Source organism: Dipteris shenzhenensis, chromosome 6 (assembly GCF_047967505.1).
Source record: "Dipteris shenzhenensis isolate YYH24624 ecotype China chromosome 6, Dip_SZ_1.0, whole genome shotgun sequence".
In the NCBI taxonomy this organism is placed as follows: domain Eukaryota; kingdom Viridiplantae; phylum Streptophyta; class Polypodiopsida; order Gleicheniales; family Dipteridaceae; genus Dipteris; species Dipteris shenzhenensis.
In genome coordinates this window covers 36,758,212-36,785,634 of record NC_141601.1, presented here as the reverse complement: position 1 = coordinate 36,785,634, position 27,423 = coordinate 36,758,212, and the positions used below count along the sequence as shown (strand labels likewise).

Here is a 27,423-nt window from a genome sequence, read left to right as displayed (position 1 = left end):
CCTAGTCCTTTGGGGTGTCCTTAACTTGCACATAAACAACTTTTCTCTTGTCGACCAAAGTCAACATTCTTTGACCGATGTCATAATTATTTTTTCTTGGGGCATCAAAATACCTTCTCGTGACAGATAACGCATCTCCTCTACCGACTCACAAGACCCCTACTATTGTCGTTGTCAGCTGTCTAGCCTAAAGAGTTTATGGATTTGACTTTGATTGTTGCAATCGATCTAGCTACTCTCAACGATACAACGTGCCTTCTCTCATATCCTTGGAACCTCACGTCGAATTGTTGGTATTGGAAAGATGCTAACACGTTAGGAGTTCAAGCACATAGGTGCACAATAAAGTTTGGGACTCTATAGAGTGAATTCAATTATGGAGAGTAGAAAAGAAACCTAATGACTCACAACCTATAGGTCCACAAGTTGGAGTCGTCAAGAGTTGCAAGATTAGTGAGTAGAAGGATCCCATTCAAGATCCATAGCATGTCTTTAGTGTCAGTACTGATGTGCTATTGTAACATTTTGACATTATTTGAAAAGAATTAAAGAGGTCACAACATTTCCAAGGAAAGTTTTGCCATGGATTTGGCCAAGGTTAAGTAGATCTACAGATCCCAAGGGTCTCGACTCTCGCAGGAGAGTCGGGCTCATGGCCCTTCCATGCAACCTTCTGCAAGGTGGTCGAAGTAACTTCATAGGATCTACATAGAAGTGTTGCATGAATGCCATATGGCACTACCTTTTTCACCCCTCCACTAACCTTTGCACTTTTCAACACCCCTTGGAGGTTTACCACACTAATCAACTTAATAAAAAATTCACTTATTATAATTTGTACGATTGGATATATTCTAGTCTTACAAAGGTATACTAATAAATGCTAGCACCTCTTACTAGTAGAGACATTAGACGCATTCTTACTTGTATTAGGCATCCAATTTATGTAAATTTTTTTATTTTTTGAACTTTTTTTTGTTGGTTAATGATGTTCATTGAATCGTTCTTTCCATTCCTAAGAGTGCATGTACATGTCTTGTGAATCCATGAAGCTTTTAGGTCTACTCCCCCTCCCTGTGAAAATATAAAAATAGAAAACAATTAACACCTCTTGCGCCTCTAAAATTTCAGGGTCTTTTAAGTATTTTACCGGGGATTATATGTTTTTCAGGCTCCACAAGACCAGATATGCTTCTCTGAAGGAAAACACTAACACTAAGCTTGCTCATAGATACTATGGCCCATACACTAGAACTAACACTAAGCTTGCTCATAGATACTATGGCCCATACAAAGTTCTAAGAAGAGTCCATGAAGTTACCTCCCATGGATGAGGAAGGACAGATTCAATACATTCCAGAGAGTATCATTTTTTCAAAAGTACTTGGGTCCTTATGAACAAGCAATTGAGGAGTTACCTCCATTGGATGAAGAAGGACAGATTCGATTCATTCCAGAGGGTATCATTGGTTTTAGGGACCATGTACTCAGAATACTACATCAAATGGAGAGGCCTTCTGGATGACAAATCCTCCTGGCAGCCCTCATCTATTGTGGAGCAGTACACATATCTACTCAGCTGATGCAGTTATTGTGGAGGCTTTGGGAATCATCATGGCTGAATGGATATGATCGAGTACCGTGTACTCTTCTCCTTTACTGTTACAATGACTCTTCAGAATTTGAGGACAAGTTCTTTGAGTGGGGAGGACTGTAACAAAGAGGTAGTTTGGTGCCTTTTTATTTAGCCATTTAAGTAGTACTTTGTACTTTATACTCTTAGGATGTTGCCATGGCGCAGTTTTGGGGAATCATCCCATAACCACACTCGTACAACAGCCTGCCCTAATTTCTATAAATAGTCTGGTTGTCCCACAGGCACTCATCTTATCAGTGTACTTCCATTCATTGAATGAAACTGGATTGTACAACAGGGCTCACCGCTCAGCTGGGAATTCAATATGAAAAAATCATTTTCTGTCCTTGTGCAGCGCTCAAAAGCAACTGTGTAAGTCCAGCCCGACTTACCTCTTCTTCAGCTTTAAAAGGTACCTCCCTGTTACTTCAGCATCCCAACTCCAAAACTAAACTAATGAATCGAGCTGCTGCAATAGTCTAGACCTCATGATAGGGTAGGATTCTCTGCTAAATCTGACTATTTCTACTCTACTGTTTGGAGTGGTCTAGTGGTCTAGTCTAAGGCTATCTGTTGGTCTAGAAATAGTTAGAGTTAGTTAGAAATAGAGCTAGCTCTATTTCAGTAATCTCAAACACCCCCCCCCCCCTCTTTGCTGACATGGCGTTTCCCCATTTCAGCCCTACCAAAAATCCCAAAACGTTTCCATTTTCAGTTCCATTCCCCCATTTCATGTTTGCGTGAGTGCAAGCGATGTGGGTGAGTTGATGATAAAACAACAATAAAGTTCCAGAAAAAAAAACACCCCACCCAAACCCCAACCTCTTTAAAAGTGCATTCCATACATCACATAATATGTTTCTCTATCTTTCAGATAAATGAACTCACTTCCATAATCTCATCCTGTCATACAGCCCATGCAAAAAAATGCAGCAGTGTACCATCACTAGTTTAAGGCTTTTGCAGACAATGGGAAAGTATCCTCACCAAAAAAATAGCATCTTCATCAACTGTACCCTCCGCCTCTTGTAGCTCGGGACAGACAAGGGGTATCCGTAACCACAACTGAGGATAGCAGAGCATCACAAACAAAACACCAAGTCACACTTTTGAATGCCTTATGATCCAAAGTATCCAAAGCCAATACTACGAATTCAACTTGCAAGCAAAGTTACACTTTTGCATGCCTTATGATAAATTACAGACACAGTAAGGCCAAGTAATGTTACCTGTATATTTGATAGCCCTTGTAGACTTTGGTTCACACAACGGGCATAGTTGCCACAATTCAAGGGTGTCGGTGTTGGTAAGAGGCAAGCCTACACACCAATACATCTCAGAATGTGCAAGCATTGGTAGAAAACCTTATCCACATTGAAAACAAAGCTCTGATATTCCAAACATGATCAAAATTCAATTAGTTAGTTCTCTAAGTGGACATAAATTAACTTATTAACCTAGGTTAAAAGCTCTCTAAATCAATTAATCTAAATTAGTGGCCCCCTTCCTCTGCCTCCCCTCTACCTCACCGCCACTGTCTAGCATCGCCTCCCCCCTTCCATCACTCAGCCTCACCTCCCTCTCTCTTCAGTTGCTCAAGGCCCCCCCTCTCCCTGTCTCCCCCTCCCTCCCCTCTCTCCCTAAGCTCAGCTCCCCCTCTGTCGCTATCTCTCTCTCCCTCCTAGTGCCCTCCCCCCTGTGTTTCTACCACCACCGAAGTTGCTTGGGTTTGCAACACTGCACTCGGCCTATTATGAGAACACTCAAGACACACGGGCACTTCCAATGACAGAATACTTTCTCAGTCACTCCTTACTGGATAGCATAGAAAACCCATCCAAATACAAGAAACTGAAATTTGTTCATTTTTAGCACTCTTCATTAATCAATCTGGCAACCAAGCCCATGTTCAGGTCTTCAACTATGCGGACGGCTTGATCCACATTATAATGAACATGGCAGATCGATTCCATAAGAGGTCTGGAATGCATCCACAAATACACACGAATTTTATAACCTAAGCTTTGCATTTGGAATGGAATGTATGAGGAGCTGTGCAATCCATTGTTTTGTGATATAGCCGTGCGTGTCTCGCTACGGTTTAGGGCGCTACAAGAGATGGCACAAGTGGGGGGAGCAATGCAATGGTTGCTCTGGTAGTGCGGATTCTTCTTCAGGCACTAGTGGAATTCGCTTGAGATCAAGAGGGAAATGGCAGGAGGAGAAAACAGCTAGGGAGTGATTACGGAACAAAGCACCTATGGAGCGATCACAAGAGGAGAAAGCAGCTAGGGAGTGATCAGGGAAGGAAAGGGGCGGTCAGAAGGGAGGGAGGGAGGGAGTGATCAGGAGGGAGAGAGGGGAAGCGGGGAGAGAGGGAAAGGAGTGAGGGCAGGTCCAGAGGAGGTCGAGGGAGCCAGACACAGGCAGGGAAAGGTCTAGAAGCCTCTAGATGGGCAAGCAGGGAAAGTGATAGGTTGTTGGCTATGCGAAGAGGGGAGTTAATTTGGCTTAATTTTTCAAGTTTCAATGGGGTGTTTATGTTAGTCGATTAGATTCAGGGGTCAAGGGGCACTAATTAATTGATTTTCTTGGGGGGAGGGGGGCAAAGAGAAGCAGTTGGAGGGGCAGGGGGAAGTAAGCAAGGCAATTTCTTTGTTCTCATCAGTATCCAACCGTAAGCAGCAATATGGGTCTCGCAAGAGATGGAAATCTCTTAAGTAAATACCGTGCTTATTTGATGTATAGAACCCAAATAAGAAAAGCAAGGAAAAAGAAAAGAGAGAGCAAAAGATGCAACGAGCAAATGGGGTGTTTAAGCTTTATATTACAAATAAGGTGTTTAAGCTTTATATTATGAAAGCAACATTAATGAAAAGGATCTCGTACAAGATTTATACCAACTCAGTACACAATATACGACTGAATCCTCAGCAAAACCGTAAAGACCTCTAACAACTAGTGCATAGTGACCTATTTAAACATTGTGCCTCATAATTTATCTTTTTTTTAGCAAAGCAGTAAAGACCTCTAAAGACTCACTCACCTAAAAATTGTGCCTCATAATTTTCAAAATATGGGCAATTCTGGCGGGGGAGGGCCAAAATAACCTCAGTAACTAACATTTCATGCCCATGTCTAACATTTGTTCTTGCATTAAGCTCCATGATGTAGGTTTTCCTGCATTTGAAATTTCAAAAAGGCATAGGCTTTCCCACATAAACAATCAGATGCAGAAGCTGGACCTGTAAAGAGAGATGTGTTGCCCATCCAAGCTGCTGTTTTAAGGCAGTTTCAGAATCAAGACGAAGGAGTTCATTCATGGAGTCGAGGTCAATCCACGAGCTAATCTTGCCTGCACCATAAACATATCATCAGCTTATAGAATTTGGGGGCTGGAAGAGAGGGGGGGGGGGGGGTTAACATTTCAGAAACACATGTAATTCCTACACCACGAATATTACAAGCCCAAACATCAAACAAGGAGACTGAAGAAGGCATGCGGTGTCAATGATATTGTTATGTCAACATGCTGACATTCTCCAGGAATTCTTCTCCTTCACAATATGTGTTCTTTGCGTGGAAACAAATGAAAACCCACCAAAAGGAATACCTTGTTCTAGAACACGTAGAAGCACTGTTCACACGCGATACCCCTTGTACATATCCAGCAATATCTGGCAAGCAACTGAAGGGCTTGTGTGTCACCTTCCCTTTACGAGGCCAACTGGGTCAGCAAACACGTTGACTGGCCCTGTTTCTTCCCCAGGCCAACCCAAAAGTATGGCCAGCCCCTCCTGGACTGCCAACCTCGAACTTAAGGCAGCCAGGCCTTGTATACCACCCAACCCCTAGGCAGCTTCCTTGTGCGGCGCCCAGCATACATGGCTGGAGCTGTCTTGCTGCCCATGTGGCAGCTAGATCTATCAAGACTGTTGACCATTTGGCAGCACATACATGTTGGCTACATGGCAGTCAGGCTTCTGCTCACCCAATCAGAAAACTAGAGGGGACAAGGACAAAAAATTCAGCATAATCTGGACCAAAGGGCAGAAAGTAGAAGATGGGAATGTCAAAGTATGCCTATCCACTATCAAGGAGGTATGTAAGCTACAGGACGCTGAAATTGAATGCCTGCAAAAGAAACTGGAAGAATACCAAAAGGATGACAAACATACGTGCTCAGATGAATGATGCCATGGAGGGGTGGAAAGAAGAGATGCATGCAAAATGGGCAAAAGAAATTCGGAAAATGCAGATGGATATGATGCGGGAAATGGATGTGAAAAACAGTTTTCTTACATCCAAGATAGAGAGTTTGGAAGCTCAGCTGATTAGTCTTCAAGATGAGAATGAAAAATTGAAAGCAAACACACACGGAGATGAAGGGGAGCTTCAACCATCCCTACACGAGGAGCTGAATATCATCAAGGAACAAATGAGGCAGATCAAAGGGGCAAAGGGGACATCAAAAGAAGGATGCAGGATCATAAATGAACTGAAATCTGAGAATGAAAAACTCAGAAAAGACTTGGCATCCATGCAAGACACTATGAAGGGAAAACACACTGAATTCACCCAGAAAATCAAGAAAGGAAAGGCTGCAATTCTAGAATGGAGCGACGTGGTCAAGAAAGGCACTGCTGTCCCCAAGAAAGAGTTCATTTCAGATGCTCTAGAGGAGGATAAAAGGAGAAACAGTAAAGCCCTAAATGTCTTAGTCCGAGGCCTCACAGTAGGAGATAGCCCTATGGCAGATGCAAATGCATTGTTCACCAAAATGGGTGTGAACCTGACATGTGAGACAGCTTGGAGAGTTGGTAAGCCCGATGCACCCACAAGGCCACTTGTGATGAAGCTACGAACAGCCATGGATAGGAAGACCCTCATGAGCACAAGGGTGACCTTGAAAGGAACCCGGATCTACCTGGACGATGACCTCACCCTCCTGCAGCAAGAACACCAGCGGGAAAGTATGGTACACGTCATGGCAGCAAGAGAAGTAGGGAAATGGGCTGCATACAGAGATGGTAGAGTGATCATCCGAGAGAGAGGAGATCAGGACCGGGGGTAGAAGGAAGGAAAGGAAGAGAAAGAGGAGGGTGAATTGTGACGGTGCCGGACCAGAGGGGGACAGAGTGGACTGACACTTGCAGTGTGGAATTCCAATGGCACACTCTGGTCTGATCCAGGTGGTTTCTTGGAGACATACACTGACAGAGATATGGTCTTCTACACTGATGAGAGCCCCGAGAGAGGATTGCCCACCGTGACAAGATATACATGGGAGTCATCTCATAAGAAGGAGACGAGGAGAGACACTGGTGTGCAAGGTTCGGGGGGAGTGGCTATCCTCTTTAGATCACACATGAGACCTCTCATATCAGTGGCACGAAGAGGAGCATGCGCAACACATGTGGATACAAGTCCAGCTACCAGGCGCACGACCGATTCTTATAGCAGTGTGCTATTTCCCTCCAGATACCTCATCCTATGCACGTGAGGTCACCACAAAAGGGCACATTCGATATGAGTCGATTCAGGATGATATCACCGAATTCTCCAGGCAAGGGGACATCCTTCTTTTTGGTGACTTCAAGGCACGCACAGCTAATAGGCAGGTGGGCCTACTGGACTTTGCATCAGATTCCCTCATAGTACCATAACTAGATGCAGCTGAGCTGGGGATAGTGAGACATTCTGCAGATGCACCACAGGTAAAAGAGTATGGACGGCATCTACTTGAGCTAGGGGCTGTTCATGATTTGATCATTTATAATGGTCTACAGAGATGGCCATCATCCGGTGGTCTCACTTGTTTCCCGCATGGCGTAGGGACAAGCACAGTGGACTACCTCTTGGGTCCCCTGACCTTTACCTCATGGATATACGACTCCATTGTGCCCCCTCCCCCACTCGAAGCTGATCACTCGTACCTAGCCTTTTGTATCTCTACCACTATGCCAGCCACAGAGAGGGTCCCCCCCGCGCCCACTCGTGTACAGGTTCACTTTGATCGCGCCCTGGACCCCATCTATGTGAGCAACTTGGCGAAGGGACTTCCAGCCCTACTACTTGGAGATGCTGTAGACCTCACCCACGCCTCAGACACCCTTTCGTAGTCAGGGACGCAGCCATCAGGTCTTTCCCCACGACTCGATCTGCACGTGCCTCACTAGGGAAGATGCCATCGAAGGGGAAGCCACCTATACCCATCAAAGACCTAGGTGTTTGGCACACTTATGCATGCTCTCTTTATGATGTCCCGATGCGGGCACCACCTGATATGTCCACTATGCCCCGGCCTACCACTTGCCACTTGTTCACTGCACCGAATGTGCGGGCTGCACTCAGTCGGCTTCATAACCGGAGAGCACACGACCATGAGGGACTACGGACTGAGCACTTTGATCATGGACAAGAGGTCTTGGCTCCGGTACTAGCACAGATGTTCAACCACGCCTTATGTCACGGCTTCCCACCCTCATGGAGTACCACCACCATAGTACCGATACACAAAGCAAGCGACCCCATGGATACTGGGAACTATCGCACTCTCATGATTGGCCACACGCTGGCCAAGATTTATGGATCGATACTAGAGAGAGAGATCAGCAGTCATACAGAGGCAGATGGGCAACGTGCTCTAGGGCAGGCAGGCTTCTGGAGACAGCACTCCACATCTTCACCTTGACGGCTATCATTGAGGAGGAGAGGTTGAGACGCCATAAAGTCTACGCTTGTTTTGTAGACTTTTGAAAGGCCTTCGACACTGTCCCACGATCCTGCATGATCAAGAGACTACATGATATGCACATTCCAGAGGTTCTGATCTGGGGAGGGGTGAGCCTATACGAGTCTGTTAGAGGGAGAGTTCGTGCCCCAGGAGGCCTATCAGACTAGACTAAAAGCACGATCGGAGTAAAGCAGGGGTGCCCTCTCTCACCGACTCTCTTCGGACTCTACATTGATGAGATTACATCTTTCATAGACCGCCTAGGAGGCGAGGGGGCACCACTAGCGGCCTTGATGATACAGATTCTACTATGTGCGGGTGACATAGTCCTCCTGTCATCTTTGGCAGAGGAACTACAGAGACATCTAGATGCCCTAGAGGTGTTCTGCAAAGAGAGAGACCTGATGGTTAACCTTGGGAAGACCAAGGTCATGATCTTCAACACCTCCTACACAGTGCTTCACCGACATAGCTTTACATACCAGAGTCACCAGTGGGGATTGTGCAGTCCTACACATACTTGGGTGCAATCTTCACAGGGCCAGTTTTCACGATGACCCACGCAACCAAAGCACGACTCACACGAGGGCATGGTGCCTTGGCCCGACTAGAGCGACAGTGCTTCCAGCCGCACTTCTAGGATCCACCGACTAAGTGTTGGCTTTTTGACAGTCTAGTGAGGCCGACCGCCATGTATGCGGCACCGTTTTGGGGGTGTGATATTTCAACAGCATAGTGGAAGAGATTCAAGCGACTGCAGGTGATTATGGGCTCCAGGATGATTCGGAGTAAGCCCTCGGTCCCCCATCAGATAGTACAGGCAGAATTTGCCATGACCCCTCTCCAGGTTGATGCCATCTTTCAGACAATGACCTTCCTCCACAGAGTAAGGGACATACCTCGTGAGAGACTTCCGAGACTGGCACTAGAGTCCTCCATACAACTATCTGAGAGTGGGGCAGGTACAACATGGTTTGCACGCACCACCGCATGGTTCGCCAATCACGGGATTCAGATGGATCGGCTTCCCCCGTTTTAGTATAGCATGGATGCACCGCCCGAGTCGATCCCACGAGATGAGATTAACCGCATCATACGGTTAAATCTCCTCCAACTCCACACATCTCGCACTAGGGGGGGTGGACCAGGAGTTCCCCACCAAGACCCAGCTCTACTATGACCACTTTTTGAGAGTATCGGAAGACGGGCTCATCATCAGACCTGAATATCTGAAGGACAGAGGAGTCTCACACGCACTGAGGATTGCCATCAGACAGATGCGGGTCTCATCCCATCAGCTGAGGATTGAGACAAGGAGAGTTGCACGCATACCCAAAGAGCAACGGACTTGCAGGTTGTGCACGATGGGACGGTCGAGAGAGAGGACCACTTTCTGTGTGTCTGCCCAGCCTACTATGAGATCCGAGGGATACAGCTTTGGCTCACTCTCACGACTGATCCACTTCCAGGACCAGGTCTGCATTGGGCTCTACCTGATGGAGATGCGGCGACACAGGGAGATACTCCTACGACATATCAGAGAGCAAGAGGATGGAACCACCGCACCACAGGGTACCGAGGTAGACCGAGCGCAAAGACAAGTCACAAAATTCTATGCATCTGACTCGGCCCCAGGGCACTTGGGGACGGAGGAGCTAGTCGACATGAGAGATATATGGATCAACGGAGGTAGCCAACACAGCACTGCCAGACGAGGGACACAGACACCGTACACGGCGCAACAGATGACATGAGCACACACGATTGAGGTTCGGCCTATCTCAGCTCTCCTTAGGGGAGATCGACCAAGGTGAGGCATCACTCTTGACATAGCCCATCAGATCCAGAGATCGAGGAGACCACGTCCTCCACCACCACGGGAGACATCCCGACAGATGCAAATACGTGAGCTCTTTGCATCTCATCAAAGAGCTTTGCTATTCTATTTTGTACTAGTATAGTATCTTAGTACTCAGCAAGGGCCTTAGTGAGCCCTTTGCCCCGGCCCACAGTGGTCTATATGAGCTACTTGATTCCGTACTTTGTCCCATAGGCCCGCGAGGCCTCCCGCGGACGTTAATATATCTTTCTTTTCTTTCTCTCAGATCTGCCCACATAGCATCTCCAACACATGCCCACGTGGCAACCCTATCTACCCTTTGCTTGCAGCAGGTGTCCTGCCCTCATGTTGTCCTCACATAAGGCTCATAAGGAGCCATATATCCCAACACCCCCTCTCAATGATGCAGTGTGGGCTTACACATCTGATCTAAGAGCTCCATCTGCTGCCATAAAAGCTGTAGTACTCCTGGACATGCCAATGTGGGATAATGCATAAAAATCAGCCACGTATTTCTCCGAGGTGAGCAGGGAACAAAAGCAAATCAGCCACGTATTTATCCGAGGTGAGCAGGGAGCAAAAGAAGTCACCATGAGGTTTTTTATTTGATCCTAAATGGTGGATCTATTTGGTGAATTTTGCATGTAGCACCACCAAGTGCGGCATCGTCCTGCAAATGCATATCAACAAAAATGATCCAGTCTTCGTTATCAAAGCAAGGTTTTGGCCACCTTGTGAAACCTTCTTCATGTTGCTCTCTTGTCTTGCAATTTTTGAACATTTAGACCTTGTCAAAACCCTAACAATTCAAGAAACTTTGGCCATCATGAAGATTTGGCCACAAGGTCAAACCTCCTTCAAGTTCTTGTTGTATGTGTGAGTACATCCACCAAAGTATTTGCCATAAGGCAAAAACATAGGGTCCCTATCCTTTTGAAAAAGAATGTGACAAAGTTTTGACCTTGTGGCAAAAGTTTTTTAGAGAAGTACACCTAGTAAAACCTTCTTCATGTTGATCTCTTGTCTGGCCATTGTGGACATTTAGACAAGAGAGCATCCTACGGAATGTTTCACCATGTGGCTAAAACCTTGCTTCGATGGGAAGAAATTACACTTTTGAGGGGAACTACACTCATCAGGATTTGTTCCTATCAAGATAAACTTCAGGAATCTGCTCTATAGTCTGGCTATAGTGGACAGGTAGACTTGTCAAAATCCAGACATTTCATGGGATAGAAATGGAAGTAGTCTTCCATCTCTGTAAGCCATTCCTCCAGATCAATAGGGGTTCTTTGAGCTTACGTACGATGAGCTTGTCCTTGACATCTTTGGCAGCACGACTACAGCCATCATCCCACTTAAGGCTCACATAGTGATGTCACCTCCTTGAACCAAAACAAGTTTGTTCAAAAAATATATAGAGAACCTCAACCAAAAGACTATTCAAGAAGAAGAGCTCCTAGAAAATTGTTCGTTTCAAAAAATCCTAACTATATTGGGAACCCTGCTACATGTGGACATTTTTCGATAATGCTCTAATTGTAGCAAGCAAGGAACACATAGGCAGTTTCAATCTAGTGATAGTCTTCCTAAAACTAGAACAAACTTGCTAAAACTAAAAAGTGGCATCAAAGACCATGTCTCCTCCTGCGGATGCTTCCACGAAGCTTTTGAAATTTTTTTACCAGTATAATGACCACACAATGACCTAAACCTATACTCTCGAGTTTCTGGAATTCATCATGTTGCACAAAGAACGAGGGCCTAATGAAGGTCTTACTTGCATTAAGCAAAAGGAGAAGCCATTGAAGTCATATAGTCATACACCTACCTCAGGACAGGCTTCATGGGGCCAGCTTTCAAGATGACTCATGTAGCCAGAGCACAACTCACACGAGGGCCGAGAGCTTTGGCTCGACTAGAGCAGCAATGCTTTCAAGCACACTTCTAAGACCATCGATGAAGGGATGGCTTTTTGACACACGTGTGAGGCCCACAACCATGTATGCAGCGCCCTTTTGGGCAAGCGACCTATCGGCAAACGAATGGCAGAGATTCGAGAGGCTACAAGTGACTATGAAGTCCAGGATGATTTGGATAAGCCCTCTATCCCATATCGGATCATACAAGCACAGTTCGCTATGACACCACTTCAGCATGATGCCATCTTTTAGACACTGACATATCTTCACAGAGTATGGGCCTTACCTAGTTGGAGGCTGCCAAAATTGTCATTAAAGTCATCCAAACGACTAGCTAAGAGTGGAGTTCGCACAGCTACGTATGCAATGGTGTTCAGATGGACTGCCTTCCCCCTTTTAGTACAGCCTGGATGCCACGTCCATCCTCATCCCACGAGATGAGAGCAACTGTATCATATTGTTGGATCTACTCTAGCTCTACACATCACGGACTTGGGCTAGGAACCAAGAGTTCCCCACTGAGATTTAATGCTACTAGGACCACTTCCTGAAAGTGTCAGAGGATGGAGTGATTAGCAAGCCCCAGTATCTGTAGGATAGACGGTTCTCATACGCACTAAGGATTGCCATCAAGCTGCGGATTTGCAGACTATGCACATTGGCAAAGATGGAGATAGAGAAGCACTTCCTATGCATTTGCCACAACTACTATGAGATCCGAGGACGATACCATGCCCCTTTCAAGAGGGACACGGGTTCGGGCCACTCCTATGTAACATTGGCCAATGATTACTAATAAAGATGTGCACCCACCTGTCTAGGTCCCAGAGTAATAGGAAAGGGAAGGGTGCATTAGAGTGTATTAAATGGTAGATGCATGGGTCATAGGCTAAGGGTAGGTCTAAATGGGAAGATGCCTATCGCATAGGGATGGACCTTTGTTCAAAAGTTTATCCAATAGTACTCCTTTCAAGGGGAAGCTCAATTCCACTCTCTACTATAGTAGCCTTATTGGATAAGGTAACCACACCTCATCTGTGTCCACTATGGGCCAAGAATGTGTATCCAAGCATGACGTTTTGCATGTTGGACACATGAAAGCATCCCATCCTAGCTTCCTACCAACGTTTTTTCCCTAAATCTTTTCCAACAACCATTATATCAGCTGCCATTCAGGTCTGTAAGACATGGGAAGCTTATGACAACCTATGTGTACCACTATTGAAGAAAGTTCATTGAAGTTTCATGCTGTTTTTTGCTTCCGACATCCCTTAAACCTATCAAGAACCAACAATCCCATATACCTAGATGAATCTAGGAACATTCCCAAACTCATCCTCTAAAAACACAACATAGTGCAGTTTCAATCTCATGATAGTCACTCACAAGGTTGAAAACCAACAATCCCAATTTGCAGCCCTGTTCTACAGTTTTCTAGACCACGTAAAGCCTTTGCTTCAAATCGGTTCCCCTCGACCGCTATTTTCACCAAATCGCAATTATTGGAGTAATAATTGGACACTTCTATTATAAATCACAAACTGGAATAGACAACGTAACAATGGCCTCTAAAATCACAATGGTATTTGAGATGATTCTCCTCTTTGAAGTTCTTGAAGTTAATGTTGATTGGACTTCCTGAACCTTACTGAACTTTCTACTAGTCAAATGTGTTCCCTCCTACATGTTCATGAGTTAAAATCTTAGATAGTCAAGCGAACATACATTCCCTCAATGTCAATTATTACAATGAAAGGCTTCTAATTCTTAACGTTTGTTAGTTGAGAAGGATTGTCCTCTTTTCCAGCTATAGTCACTTGTATCTTCCATTATATATCAAATTCCCAATTGGAGGGCCCCCATCTTGTTCCCTCTATCAGGAGAATTTATGGTTTGTTTCCTGTTTTGCCCTTTTTTCTTTTTTTCTTCTCCCCTTTTTTTTTTTTTTGGGGGGGGGGGTTCGGGCGTGCAAAAGAGTGAACCTTTTATTAAGTATACCTCGTAAAATCATGCAGAATAGAAATGAGGCTGTCACAACAAATCTAGAGAGTGGCAATGCCACAAAGGCTGTGTGACAATATATGTGAAATACAAGCAATGGTCCCATCTCTCATGAAAGATGTTCTCTTGGCTACGACAACATAGGAGGAGCCTTGAATCCTACCCATGACCATGAAGGTGTAAATAATGTCAAGCAAGATAACACCAAGTGACTATGGGGCAAAATTTTGAGTCCCACTATAGGTGTTGTACGCCTAATCGCCACATATGTCATGCAATGAGACTAGCAGTAATTCCCAAATTGAACATACAAATGGAAAATGAGGCCAAAACATAGAGAGGGTAGTGTGTGTGTCATTTCAATCATTTATATATACCTTTGTAAGACTAGAATATATCCAATTATACAATTTTAGATTTTTTTTGTTCTAAAGTCCAAAAATCTACACATAAAATAAAACAGAAAACAAAAGAGAATAAAAAAGAGGTAACAAAAACTTTTTGAAAAACAAAAGGAAGACATACTTACCAAGCAAAGCAACACTTATGTCATCATCAATGCCCAAGCATAAGCAGCTATATTGGGCTTCTAAACACCGGCGAAGTCTCTTGGGCAAACCCAATGCTTACTAAAATACGTCAGAAAAACAAAACAGAAAAAAAACAAGAAACAAAGAAGAAAGGAAGAAGGTGACTAAGCAAATCAAGAAACAAAATCTTCCAAAAAACAAGAATAAACTCTCTGACTAAGTAAATCAAGAAACAAAATCTTCCAAAAAACAAGGATAAACTCTCTCTCTCTCTCTCTCTCTCTCTCTCTCTCACACACACATTTAAAACATAAAAAACTAAATGGACCCCTTACACTTATGTACCACTTTCCCGCTTTTTGTTTTCAGCTTATGTTCAATCATTCTAAACATGCCTAAGGCTGATACACAATAGATAAAAGACTTCATATCTACGATTGTGCATACTTTTTTCATTGTTTTTCTTGGATTATACCTCTTGTGTATTAGTAAAGTGATCAAATTACTACGTTGAGTGATGAAAGACTCCTTATTTGTACGAAGGCAAGAAAATCTATGTAATTGGGAAGAAATGACTCCATATTTTGCCAAATCAGAAATGTTTCAGTCAATGTGAAGCATTTTTATAATGTGTAAACCACTATATTCAAGTTGTTCACGTTTCTCATATATATCAAGCTCTAACCCTACGGAAGATTGAGAAAGTCTAAGATCTAAGAAAAACCCACTTGATGCAATAATCTTTCATTCCACAACTTGTCAACCGAATCCCAAGTGTGATTCATTTAGGATGGACCCCTTCTCTACCTCCATGGTTGGCATCCATAATTGTCCTTTGCATCGACACTCCTCATCGCCTTGCCATTGCAATCTCCTCATCGTTATCTTCCAATATTCCTTACCTTCATGTAAGCTTGGCACACATACAAGATACATATGATATGTGGAAATCCATTCACCAAAATTGATTTTCTACCTCTCTGAGAGAGTGTTGTAGCGAAATGTGCCCAAACCTACCTTGCTTGATCTTCGAGTAAGAAGCTATGATTTTGTAAAGGCCTCCCTCCTCAATCCCCTTTGCTACTATCTTTCCTATGTCTTTTGACTTAAAGGCATCCTCCTTCCCATCAACCTTCCACCTTCACAACTCTTCTTCACCTTAGGTGGAGGTGCCCAAGATGTTATATACCTAGATGAATCCAAGAACATTCCCAAATTCATCCTCTAAAAACACAACATAGTGCAATTTCAATCTCATGAAGATGTTGTCAATCCCATTGTGAAATACCCCCGAGCAGGTTATGTACAAGTCTGGGTACAACTCCAAGTCAAAGTCCTTGAAACCATGGGACGATCCCACAAAACACCCATAGGGGTTTAGCAACTCACCTCCAAGCCATAGGTTCAATGCACCGAGCCACTCCCGAGACTGAGGTCTAGACCACCGGGGGAGGCTGGCCAACCTCAAGGGCAAAACATGTGTTCCATACCAATGCTTCTTCCCCCTACCTGCCACTCACTGTCAATAGGTCTACGTCCCAAAAGGAGGCTCCAACTCCTCAGACACTGAACACTAAGCCCTTGCCTCATACTTATGGGCTTAGCACTAGCTACCTTCAGTAGTTGTAGGCCATTCTATGGGCTATCCATAGGTGCCACTCATTCCTTGGTATGTGCCTTGTAGGCCTAGTTACAGTCACTTGGTACAGTTAGTACATGTACCGCTTCGAACACATAGGACACTTCGTCCAGGTAGGGCACCTCGCCCTAGAGTTTTGTTATATTGGCTCTCTTGAGCGTACACTCAGTTTTGCAGCAATTCATTACGGCAGCTCGTTTTTGTTTTCATTCCCTCATTTCTTGAGCTTCCATTGCTTGCCCTAGCCTACAGTGGCATCAGAGCAAGCTGGGGATCCATTCCCTCAGCCATTGGCAGCTTGTTCAAGCTATTTGGCAGCCAATTGAGCTCTCTACTGGTTGGTTCATTTCAAGGCATTTGCAGCAAGGTGAAGCGGTTCGGGGCTGTTTCGAGCAATTCCATCGCTGCAAAACATGTTTTTGGGGCTCCTCCAGCCAAGGCACCTCACATGTATGCATTTGCTGCTGTTTTTGGGCATTTCCTCAGCATTTTCGATCGGTTCCAGCTTGCTCCAGCTAAGTATGGCTCATTTATTGCTGTCATCTCCACACTGTGAGTCATACATCTATACGAACAACTGTACGGCGCATTTACTGCACAGTTCAAGTTGTACGGAGCTGTACGGGGTGATTTCGGAGCTGTTTTCAGGCTTGTAGCAGCCAATTTAAACACATGTGTGAATTTTAGAGCTGCCTCGTGAAGCATGACTGCGTCCTCAAGCTCTATTTCATCCAATTTTCTGCTTTGGGGCCGATTGCTGCATTTTTAAGTGCCTACAACCACAAAAGTTAGGGTTTGGAGCTTGCTGCTGCGATCCGGGGGTCCCTCCTTGAGCCCATTTATCTTCATTTGGCTTCCCTTTACCTCGGGCCGCGAGTTTCCCTCCATTGGATCACCCTCCTCTCATTTGGAAGTGTTCACCTCCTCGTGGGAGCACTTTCTCTTGCTGTAACTCTCATTTCCAGCCTTCTCTTGGCATCTCTCACTACCATTTTCTGTCCTTTTCACCTCTCCTTCAAGGGTGAATCCCTCTGCTCACATTTGGAGCCTTTTCCCTGCTGTGTTTTTGGGCTACATCATTGGGTAAGCCTTGTTTGCATTGGTTCTTTCTAATTTCTGCCAAACAGTCCTTTCTTTGCTTCATTTGCATTTTGGAAAGGCCCCATGTTGTCTTTTGGGGAATTTTTGCAGCAGGTACACCTTGAGAAAGCAGAGACCTTTGCAGTGAAAAGCTTTGAAGCTTGAGCAGAATTTTGCCACTTGATTTTGAGAGGTTGCCCTCCTCTCATTTGCCTTGCCAATTGGTGCATTTGCCTTGAATTTCAGCACTATGACTAGCAGCAAGGATGATTTGTTTGGGATGCTTGGGGCTGAAGACAAGCTTGATGGCACAAATTACCCCATGTGGGCCTATATATGGGGCATGTTTTTGGTGCCAAATATTGTTTTAGGCACTGAGGTCAGGCTACTCATAATGCTACTTCTGGTAATGCCTCTGGTACAACTGGTACTGCCTCAAGCTCATCTGGTGATGGGTCTAATGCTACTTCTGGTGCAGCTGCATCTTCCACTACAACTACTTTGCCTCCTACTCATGAGCAAATTCAGTGGGATGGACGTGATGCCAAAGCACATGCCTTGATTGCTCTTTCAACGAAACGGGTCATTATCCCTCATATCCGGTCTTGCAAGACAGCAAAGCAAGCGTGGGATCAGCTTGCATCCTTATCTCAGGTGCGGAATGAGGCGAGGGTTGCCTATCTCCGCAAGCAGTTGAAGGACTTGAAGCTTGAAGAGGGTGGTAACATGGATGCCTATCTTACCAGTGTGAAGGATTTGAAAGAGCAGTTGGCTAAAATTGATGAGGCGGTGCCTGATTCTCAGCTTGTTTCTGATACCCTTGATGGGTTGCCTGACTCTTATCAAGGCTTTGCTACTACATTGAGGTTCGTTGCTAGTGGCAATGCCAACCATTATTCCTTTGACCAGCTGGTTGTTCTCTGGAACAAAGCCGTGTAAACTGCAATGCTTCTTTGGCTAGTGATCAAGCCTTTGCTGCCCAGCATCAAAACAAAGGCAAAGGCAAGGTTTCAGCTGGTAAACCCCCTCAGACACATGCTGGTCACTCCCGTGATGTTGCTTCTTCTGGGGATAAGAAGAAGAAAAAGAGATGCAACTGGAAACCTGGGCATGACATTTCTGAATGCAAGAAGAGAATTGCATCTAAAAAGAAGAAGAAAGAGTCTGGTCTTGCAGTATCTGGTTCTTGTAGTAACGATTGAGAGAGCCCCCCCTATCTGTGTTGAGGGTGACAAGCTTGCAGCCTGATTCATTCTCAACCATATTCAGCCATCTCTGAAAGCATAAGAAAACTTCAGATTTGGCCTTTAAAGGATATACCCAGCGATACCTTGTGAAATCATCAATGAGAGTCATGAAATACTTGTATCCTCCAATGGCATTTGTCCTCATTGGGCCACAGACATCACTGTGTACTAGCTGCAATTTCCTTTGTGAGAGTTTTGGACAATTCTTTTGAAAAGGAAATCGATGCATCTTACCCAAAAGACAACCCTCACACACATGTTTAGAAACTGTGTGAGTCTGAGGTACATCATTAGCCATCTGGTGTGAATGCAGCTTTGCAAGAGCTCTATAATTGAGATGGCCCATTCTCTCATGCCACAGATGAGTTTCAGCAAGCTGTGAATCTGAAATAGCCAATGCTTCGGTGTAAAGTGCAGCTGCATGATGATCAAGGTGATAAAGCCCTTTTCGCAAGGTGCCAGTGAGAACTATGGCATTGTCATCACGAAGATCATATACTAGGCATCTGTAGCCATCAAAAATTACTCTGAAACCTGAAGTAGCGATTGCTGAAATTGAAATCAAGTTGACTTCAATTCCAGGCACAAAAAGAACATTTGTCAGAGTGACAGGATGGCTGGAAATGGATGTGAGCTGCACATCTCCAACTCCTTTTACAGCATATGAAGCATTATTGGCACATGTAACAGTCCCCCCTCGAGGTGCATCAGCTAAAGAATGAAACAACTGTCTGCAAGATGTGACATGCTTGGAAGCACCACTATCAAAGTACCAGGACTGAGCATCATTAGAAGTAAAAAGTGCATCAGCTTTGGCGGGATCAAATGAGCAATGGACAGCCCATGCCCAATCATCCTGAAGAGCATGTGCATGTGAAGCATCTGCTGGCTCATGGGATTCAATGGCATGTGAGGCATTAGCTGTCAATCCTGCTTTCTTTTTCTCCGAAGCAATGCGCTTCCTGCATTCTGAAATGTCATGTCCAGGCTTGCGACAATAGTTGCATCTTTTCTTCTTTCCCTTATCTGCTGTATTTTTAGATGCATGAGAGGAATTGCAACTGCTATGCGTAGAGGAATTGCAGCTGCTGTGTGCAGATTTTGGCTTGCCCATAGGCTTGGGAGCCTTGCCTCTTCCTGTTTGCTGTGAAGCAAATGCATGATCAGGAATAATTGCTTGTCTGTTAGCTCTACTTTGCTCTTCCTGCAAAAGCAAAGTAACAAGCTGATCAAAAGAATAGTGGTCTGGATTACCCATGGCCACTAATCGAAGGGTTGTAGCAAACCCTTGATATGTATCTGGTAGTCCAGTCAATGTAGTACTGACAAGCTGTGAATTTGGCACCACTTCATCAATGTTGGCAAGCTGTTCCATGAGGTCTTTGACCTTTGTCAAATATGCATCCATTGACTCACCTTCATTCATATTCACTTCCTGTAATTGCCTTCTCAAATATGCAACACGAGCTTCATTGCGAATCTGATATAGAGAAGCCAATTTATCCCAAGCATCCTTTGCTGTCCTGCAAGAACGGATGTGTGGAATAATGATTCTCTTGCATGATAAAGCAATGCATGAATGTGCATTTGCATCTCTTGCATCCCATCTAGACTGTTCTTGAGTTGGAAGAGCAACAGCAGGAGTGCTAGAGGAAGAGGCATCAGGAGAAGTACCACCTGCAGAAGGTGCAGCAGTAGAAATAATAACTGAAGGATTGGCTGGCCTCAGATCAGCCCCAGAAACAATATTCCACAAATGCTTTGCAACAAGAATATGTTTCATGAGATAAGACCACATCGGATAGTTGGTGCCATCCAACTTATCATCTTCACGAAGGACTCCAAATAAATCTTGATTGTTCCCAGCCATAGCAAATGTGATAACTTGTAAAAGACCTGAAAACCCAAAAGCCTCAAGGCTATCACTGCAATAAGCTGGCTGTCCAAAAATGACAGCAAATATCTGCAAATTTCTGACCCAAATCAAAGGGCAAATGCAGATCTGACCCAAATGTGACTGTGACAGGCAATGTTCACTGCAAAAACAGCAAATTTGGCAAAAGCCCCAAATTTATTGAGGGCAAATAAGCCAAAAAGAGGGCAAATTCAGAAAAGCCCCAAATCTTGCTGAAATTTCGCAAATGTGACCCAAAGTTTGCAAATCTGACACAATGTCCTGCAAATATAACTGAATGTCCTGCAATCAGACCCAATGTACTGCAATCTAAACAAGAAATTGCAGAACAAATCCCAAAACTCCAATTTCTTGCAAGAAATTGCAATTAAAAGAGGTGAAAGGAAATGAAAACCCCAAATTTTCCAATGTCCTGCAAAAGCCCCAAATCTGCAAATGTCTGTAGATGACTGCAGTGAGACCAAGGACCTGTTTCCAGCCAATGCTAAAAAAGGTACTGTACGGAATACCCAGATGAAGCTGTACGGAATACCACTAAAGGTACGTAGTACGGGAAGCTGGTACGAACCGCTGACGACTGAAGGTACGGTGAAAGTACCTTGTACTCCTACGCAAGTACAATCGTACGGCGTAGCCCCAAATCTGCAAATGTCTTGTACTCCTACGCAGGTACAATCGTACGGCGTATGTACCTTGTACGACGAAGGTACGAAATGGCGTACGGTAAAGAAGTACTATGAATGCACCGTACGTATGACGAACTGTAGGTACGGGTGTATGGCGGATGTACGACACAAAGTACGGAGTACAGTACAGCGCCGACGGGTGTACGACGTCCTTCAACGCAGATGTACAGCGACGATGCAGATCTGCTAACGTAAGGAATGCACGACGCATGAACTGTACGGAAGGTACGACCGTACGACGCCTGCTGTACGGAAGGTACGAACTGTACGACGCCTGCTTGTCGACCAGCAAGGCAGAAAAAACTCCAATGAGCAATGGAGGCTCGGGCTGAGGAGATCTGGAAGGCTAGAGCAAAACCTGCTCTGATACCACTGTAGTAACGATTGAGAGAGAGAGAGAGAGTGTGTGCAGTACAGGACGAGTCGAAGATGATAGTCACGTAAACTTAGATAGATGGATAAGGTTACTAAACACAAGTACAAAGTACTTGTATCTAGGCCTAGGACTAAGTGTCCTAGGTGTCACATAGGACTATGTGTCCTATGTGGCATAGAAGGCACTAACACAATAAGTGCCTACACTTATGCCTACAAGGCACATACCATGGCCTATAGGGCATCACTAGAACCACCAAAGAATGGCCTACAGTTCTCCTAGTCCAGATGATCGACATGAGTCAGCTAATTTTGCACATGACCAACATTGGGCTTTTCTTGTTACGTATCAATATAACCCTGATACTCATGATGTTCACAATGCCTGCATGACAATTTCTGATGTATCTAATGCCTACTTCTTTGATAGTGGTGCTAGCAAGCACATCACTTCCTGTAGGAAATTATTCTGCTCACTTGAGCATGCATCTAATGGGGGGACAGTTACATGTGCCAATAATGCATCATATATAGTGAAAAGCAAGTTGCTCTTACTTCTGTTTCTGGTGGTCTAGTCACTCTAGATAAAGTTGTCAAATGCGTTTTTATTGGGTATAGCTCAGAGAGCAAGGGCTATAAGCTCTACCAGCCCCGCACGAGCAAGTGTTTTGTCAGTCGAGATCTTGCACCCTTGGTGGATAATCTTCAAGCTTTATGGCATGGTATTGAACCCCTAATCCTCCTCTACGCCTTTGCTGGACTATCAAAAACAGCCCATTGTTGATGCTCCAGATCTCTTTGACAGCTTGATGCCTTTGTTTCCGTCAGATGCTCATGATGATGTCACGTCTGAGGTTGCTCCTACATCTATTGTGGTCATTTGCAGCCACATGTGCAGCATGAAATTCAGCCCACTTTACAGCCTTATATGCCTCAGCTTGATCAAGATATTGTGCACAGGGCTCTTGACCAAGAGAGAGCTGAAATATAGGAGCCCAAAAAAGTCCCCCGTTGGTTCCCTAACACATTAAAAGACAGCAAACAGGATACTCCTCTACCAGCTGCTATCCGAAAAGAGCATGCTAATATTGTTGCTTGTGCATTGGTTGCTACAGCATTCAAGGAAGAGCCATTATGCCATAAGGATGCCTTTCACAATGAAAGTTGGTTGAAGGCTATGCAAGCTGAATTGGATTCTATCTATCAGAATAACACTTGGGAGTTATGTGACTTGCCTCCTGGCAAGAATGCCATTGGAACTAAGTGGGTTTATAAAATTAAACGGAAAGCTGATCTGTTACAAAGCCCGTCTTGTTGCGAAGGACTATGCTCAGCTGCAAGGCATTGACTTTGAGGAGACTTTTTCCCCCACTTCCAGCATCACTACTATCCGCATTGTTATTGCCTTTGTATTGGGAGGTACATCAGCTTGATATTAAGACAGCTTTTCTTCATGGGCATTTGCAGGAAGAGGTTTATGTTTCCCAACCTCCTCGCTTTGAGGTTGAAGGTTCTGAAAGTAAGGAATGCCGCTTAAAGAAAGCCCCCTATGGATTGAAGCAAGCACCTTGGGCTTGGCATTCCAGGATATATTCTCATTTGCTTACACTTGGCTGTCAGAACAGCCCTACTGAGGCTACTCTTTACATCCGCAAGAGTGGGACAGATTTGCTGATTTTAGTACTCTATGTGGATGACATGCTTGTAACTAGGAAACATGCTGAGCAAATTGCAGCTTTTAAGCTTGACTTGCAGAAGGCATTTGCTATGTCTGATCTTGGTCTTTTGCATTACTATCTAGGCATTCCATTTGCTAGCAACGAGGGGGGCATTTTGATGTCACAATCCAAGTATATTGGACAGCCTTTGCAGCATTTTCAGTATGGGGATTGCAAGCCAGTATCCACACCATTAGAGCTTGGTTTTCACTTCTCTTCTGAGGATGGCAGCGATGCATGTGATGTTACCCTCTGTCAAAGGGCAATTGGTTGTTTTATTTATTTATGCCATACTAGACCCGATCTTCAGCACAGTTGAGCAGATATATGCACAGCCCCTCTACACACCATTGGCAGGCCGTGAAGCATGTCTTCAGGTACCTCGCAGACACTCAACAGTTGGGCCTCCTTTATGAGGCTGATTCTTCACTTGTTATGCATGGATTCATTGATAGTGATTGGGCTGGCTGTTCGGACACCCGTACATAGGGGCAGTGTTTCATGTTTGGTACTTCTTGGTTCAGCAAGAAGCAGACTACAGTTGCTACGCCTAGCTGTGAAGCTGAGTACAGAGCAGCTTTTACAGCTACAATGGAGTGTGTTTGGCTCCAAAAGTTACTTGCAGATCTTCATGCTTGTCAGACTACTCCTACCGTCATCTTCACTGATAGTCAGAGTGCTTTGGTTGTTGCACGGAATCCAATTTTCCATGCTCGCATAAACCATATTGAGGTTCAATATCACTATGTCAGAGAGAGATTATCAGCAAGTGATATTCAGTTGTCTTATGTTCCCACTGAAGACAACTTGGCAGATCTTTTTACGAAGGCTCTTCCTCAACCTAAGTTTGAAGCTTTTTGGCAAGCTTTAAACTTAGTACCTTTTGTGACTTGATCTGTTGTACTTTTGTACAATCATAGGTTGCTATATCCCTATAGGATGAGCATGTGCAACCATGACATTAGATATTCAGGTATTTTGAGCTGTGTCCAAGATACTTCAGCCCATACCATGGAGGAGGGTTTGTAGGCCATTCTATGGGCTATCCATAGGTGCCACTCATTCCTTGGTATGTGCCTTGTAGGCCTAGTTATAGTCAATTAGGTCAGTTGATACACTTAGTACATATACCACTTAGGACACATAGAGCACTTAGTCCAGTTAGGACACTTTGCCCTAGGGTTTTGTTATATTGGCTCTATCTTGAGCCTACAGCCAGTTTTGCAGCAATTCATTACAAAGCTCGTTTTTGTCTTCATTCCTCATTTCTTGAGCTTCCATTACTTGCCCTAGCCTACAGTAGTTAGCATAAAGTAGATTTGCTTTACGTAAAGCCACACTTTCCCTAATTAGCTCTACTAACCTTGGAATAGCCATGCCTTTCTTAGACTAGCCCAATCCACAAGATCTAAACCTCATTTGGTCTCAACCCTAGGTAAGACTACGTCCTAAACCTAAATCCAATCCAAGATCATGGGTTAGCCTTGCCTTGACCCCCAGACAGTCCACTCTTGGTTAGGCCCTAGATACTTCTTAAACTCGACAAAATTATCAAACAGACTTCCTTAGCATAATGCTTTTTAATTTACTTATAAGACATCAGTATAATGAACATGGAATTTGGAAACAATTGTTTAAATAGATGCTTAAGGTCTAACACATGCATATCACTGTGGCAAAATGATACTATTTTAAGTGGACAAAAAACAGTTATATATACCTTTGTAAGACTAGAATAAGTCCAATCATACAAATTTAGAATTTTTGTTGTTCTAAAGATCAAAAATCTACAAAGAAAATAAAAGAGAAAATGAAAGAGAAGAAAAAAGAGGTAAACAAAAACTTTTATGAAAAACAAAAGGAAGACATACTTAGCAAGCAAAGCAACACTCATGTCGTCATCAGTGCCCAAGCATGAGTAGCTATACTGGGTTTCTAAAGACCCGCGGAGTCTCTTGGGCAAACCCAGTGCTTACTAAAATACATCAAATAAACAAAAGAGAATGAAAACAAGAAATAAAGAAGAAACGAAGCGGGTGACTAAGCAAAAATAAACAAGCAAGTCAAGAAACAAAATCTTCCAAAAAACTAGAAACTCTCTCTCTCTCTCTCTCTCTCTCTCTCTCTTATTTAAAACATAAAACGCTAAATGGCCCTTTACACTTATGTATCGTTTCTACAAAAACAGTTATACTTTATATGTGGACAAATTTGATAAATACATGGGAAAAGCTCACACTCTCTCCATTGACATGTTTGCTTTGCACTTCTACTTGACGTGCATAGTATTGTTTACTAAAAAGGAAACGCTAAAGAAATAGATGATGCTTTTTTGGGCTGAATTTCCTCTCTTGCGTCATTTCACAAAAGGACTAGAAATAGAACTGAGAGAAAAATACCTACTACATGGCTACTCCATTGAGCTGGACTTAGGACTAGATCAGACCCTGCAAAGGGTGGCACTGTTGCTGTACTGCATAATTGCTTACTAGCTCTATAGTGTGGATCAATCTGCACAATTAGCCATCATATAAAAAATCAATTTAACAATGGCAAATATAGAACATAACGAAATCCACCACAAGTAAAGGAAGCAAAGCAATGGCTTGCATGATTTAGATCCTTCTCAACAACTTTTTGACCACACCTACGCTTTTTGCTGGTCTTAGGATCAGAGACATTTCCAAAAAGGCATCTACCTGTTCTCAAGAGCTCAAATATCGACACACTTCAAAACAGAATTCTGCTGATTATTCATTCTCAAAACAAGTTCACCGAAAATGTTCCCAATGATATAGTCTTATAGATACAGCGAAAAATAGCAAATTAACCTTCTCACCTGACTTTCAAACTAAATTATTCTCAAATGTGCCCATGATGTAACAACTTTCAAAGAATGCAAACTTTCAAACCTTTGTGTCTGCACCTGTCCTCTCCAAAGTGGAACAATTCCATCACTTTGCAGCACATTCAATGTCAAATACTTATAGAAAGCGAGCTATGTACATCAGATAAACTAATACGAAACAGAGATTCATAAACTCTTCGTTAGAAAGTCTAAGCATGTACCTCTAGCTCAGCTTTTTCCCTCAGCAAACAACCCTTTTTTGTTCTCAACTACCTTTCCAGCTCAGCACTGAGGCATATGATGTTTGAATTACACGTTATTCTTAACATTATACAAAAAACATAATAAGTATCCAAAGAAGCGTAGGTAATACCATTTTTGGGTTGGGTCTCTCTTTTTTGGCTTAATGGACAAAGGCATTAATCTCAAGTTCAACATTTCTAGATTTATATTTTGTAAATACGAGTTTGATTACAACACCACAGAGAGGCAGTGTTATTGTCGTAGTATGCCATGCTAAGTATAACTCAGTAATACGCATCACGAAGATGATTGACCTTAATACGCTGGGTCAAAAGACTGGCTCACTGACGTATCTTCTTTGATAGCAAGTGTCTTACTCGCAACTATGCCACACTAAGTCACGAGTCTAGCCCTCGTCTACTAGGACTCTGCTCAAAAGCTGGCCTCTACTGGAAATCTGTTATGGGGTATCACGTGTTTGGCGCACTCTTGTGTCCATTGCAGGACTTGACAGCCTCACTAAAGCAAGGGCTAGTTTCCGGGAAAGGCGTATTGAAAGCATACCAAGGGGGCTAGAACAAAATCAAAGCCTCCAGAAAGGTTGTAACTGAGCGCGGTCTGTATATCTGCATCGAACTGGATCTCTACTCCACAATATCGAGATTCATTGTTATCCCCGGGTCTCTGCCCGAGAGGCATTGTAAACTGCCGCGAAGGGGGAAGTCTAGAGAGCAAGCTTGCGTTTATTGCAAAAACCCTTGATCTCAAGAACACTTAACTTTAACCACTCTGGCCTAGTGGTTTGGGCATTGGCTTTTAATGGGTTCTCAAACCTTGGCGGTTGTAGACCCCGTCCAGCCTTGATAGTGGGGCCGCTGTGAAAAAAAAAAACGGGAACGACTTTGAGGCTCTTTAGATACTAAGAGAAGAGATGCCACTACGACATCACGATGGATGGGCAATAGGCTTGCATCTACCCATAACCAAACCTTCCAGCCCCACGTGGC

At 44.0% G+C, this 27,423-nt stretch overlaps 1 protein-coding gene across 3 annotated transcripts in view; it reads right to left on the bottom strand.

Moving 5' to 3' along the window:
* SKB1 (SHK1 binding protein 1) overlaps positions 1 to 27,223 on the bottom strand; it is a 114,971-nt gene extending 87,748 nt beyond the window's left edge. For all 3 annotated transcript variants that reach the window (XM_087375574.1, XM_087375573.1, XM_087375575.1), the window contains exons 1-5: positions 26,981 to 27,223; positions 25,725 to 25,836; positions 4,882 to 4,991; positions 2,866 to 2,955; positions 2,624 to 2,701 (exon numbers count right to left, since the gene is read on the bottom strand). In XM_087375574.1, the coding sequence (XP_087231700.1) occupies positions 2,624 to 2,701; positions 2,866 to 2,955; positions 4,882 to 4,991; positions 25,725 to 25,836; positions 26,981 to 27,115 (525 nt within the window). In that variant the 5' untranslated portion in view covers positions 27,116 to 27,223. The remainder of the gene's footprint in view (positions 1 to 2,623; positions 2,702 to 2,865; positions 2,956 to 4,881; positions 4,992 to 25,724; positions 25,837 to 26,980) is intronic.
* Between the last annotated feature and the right edge of the window lie 200 nt (positions 27,224 to 27,423).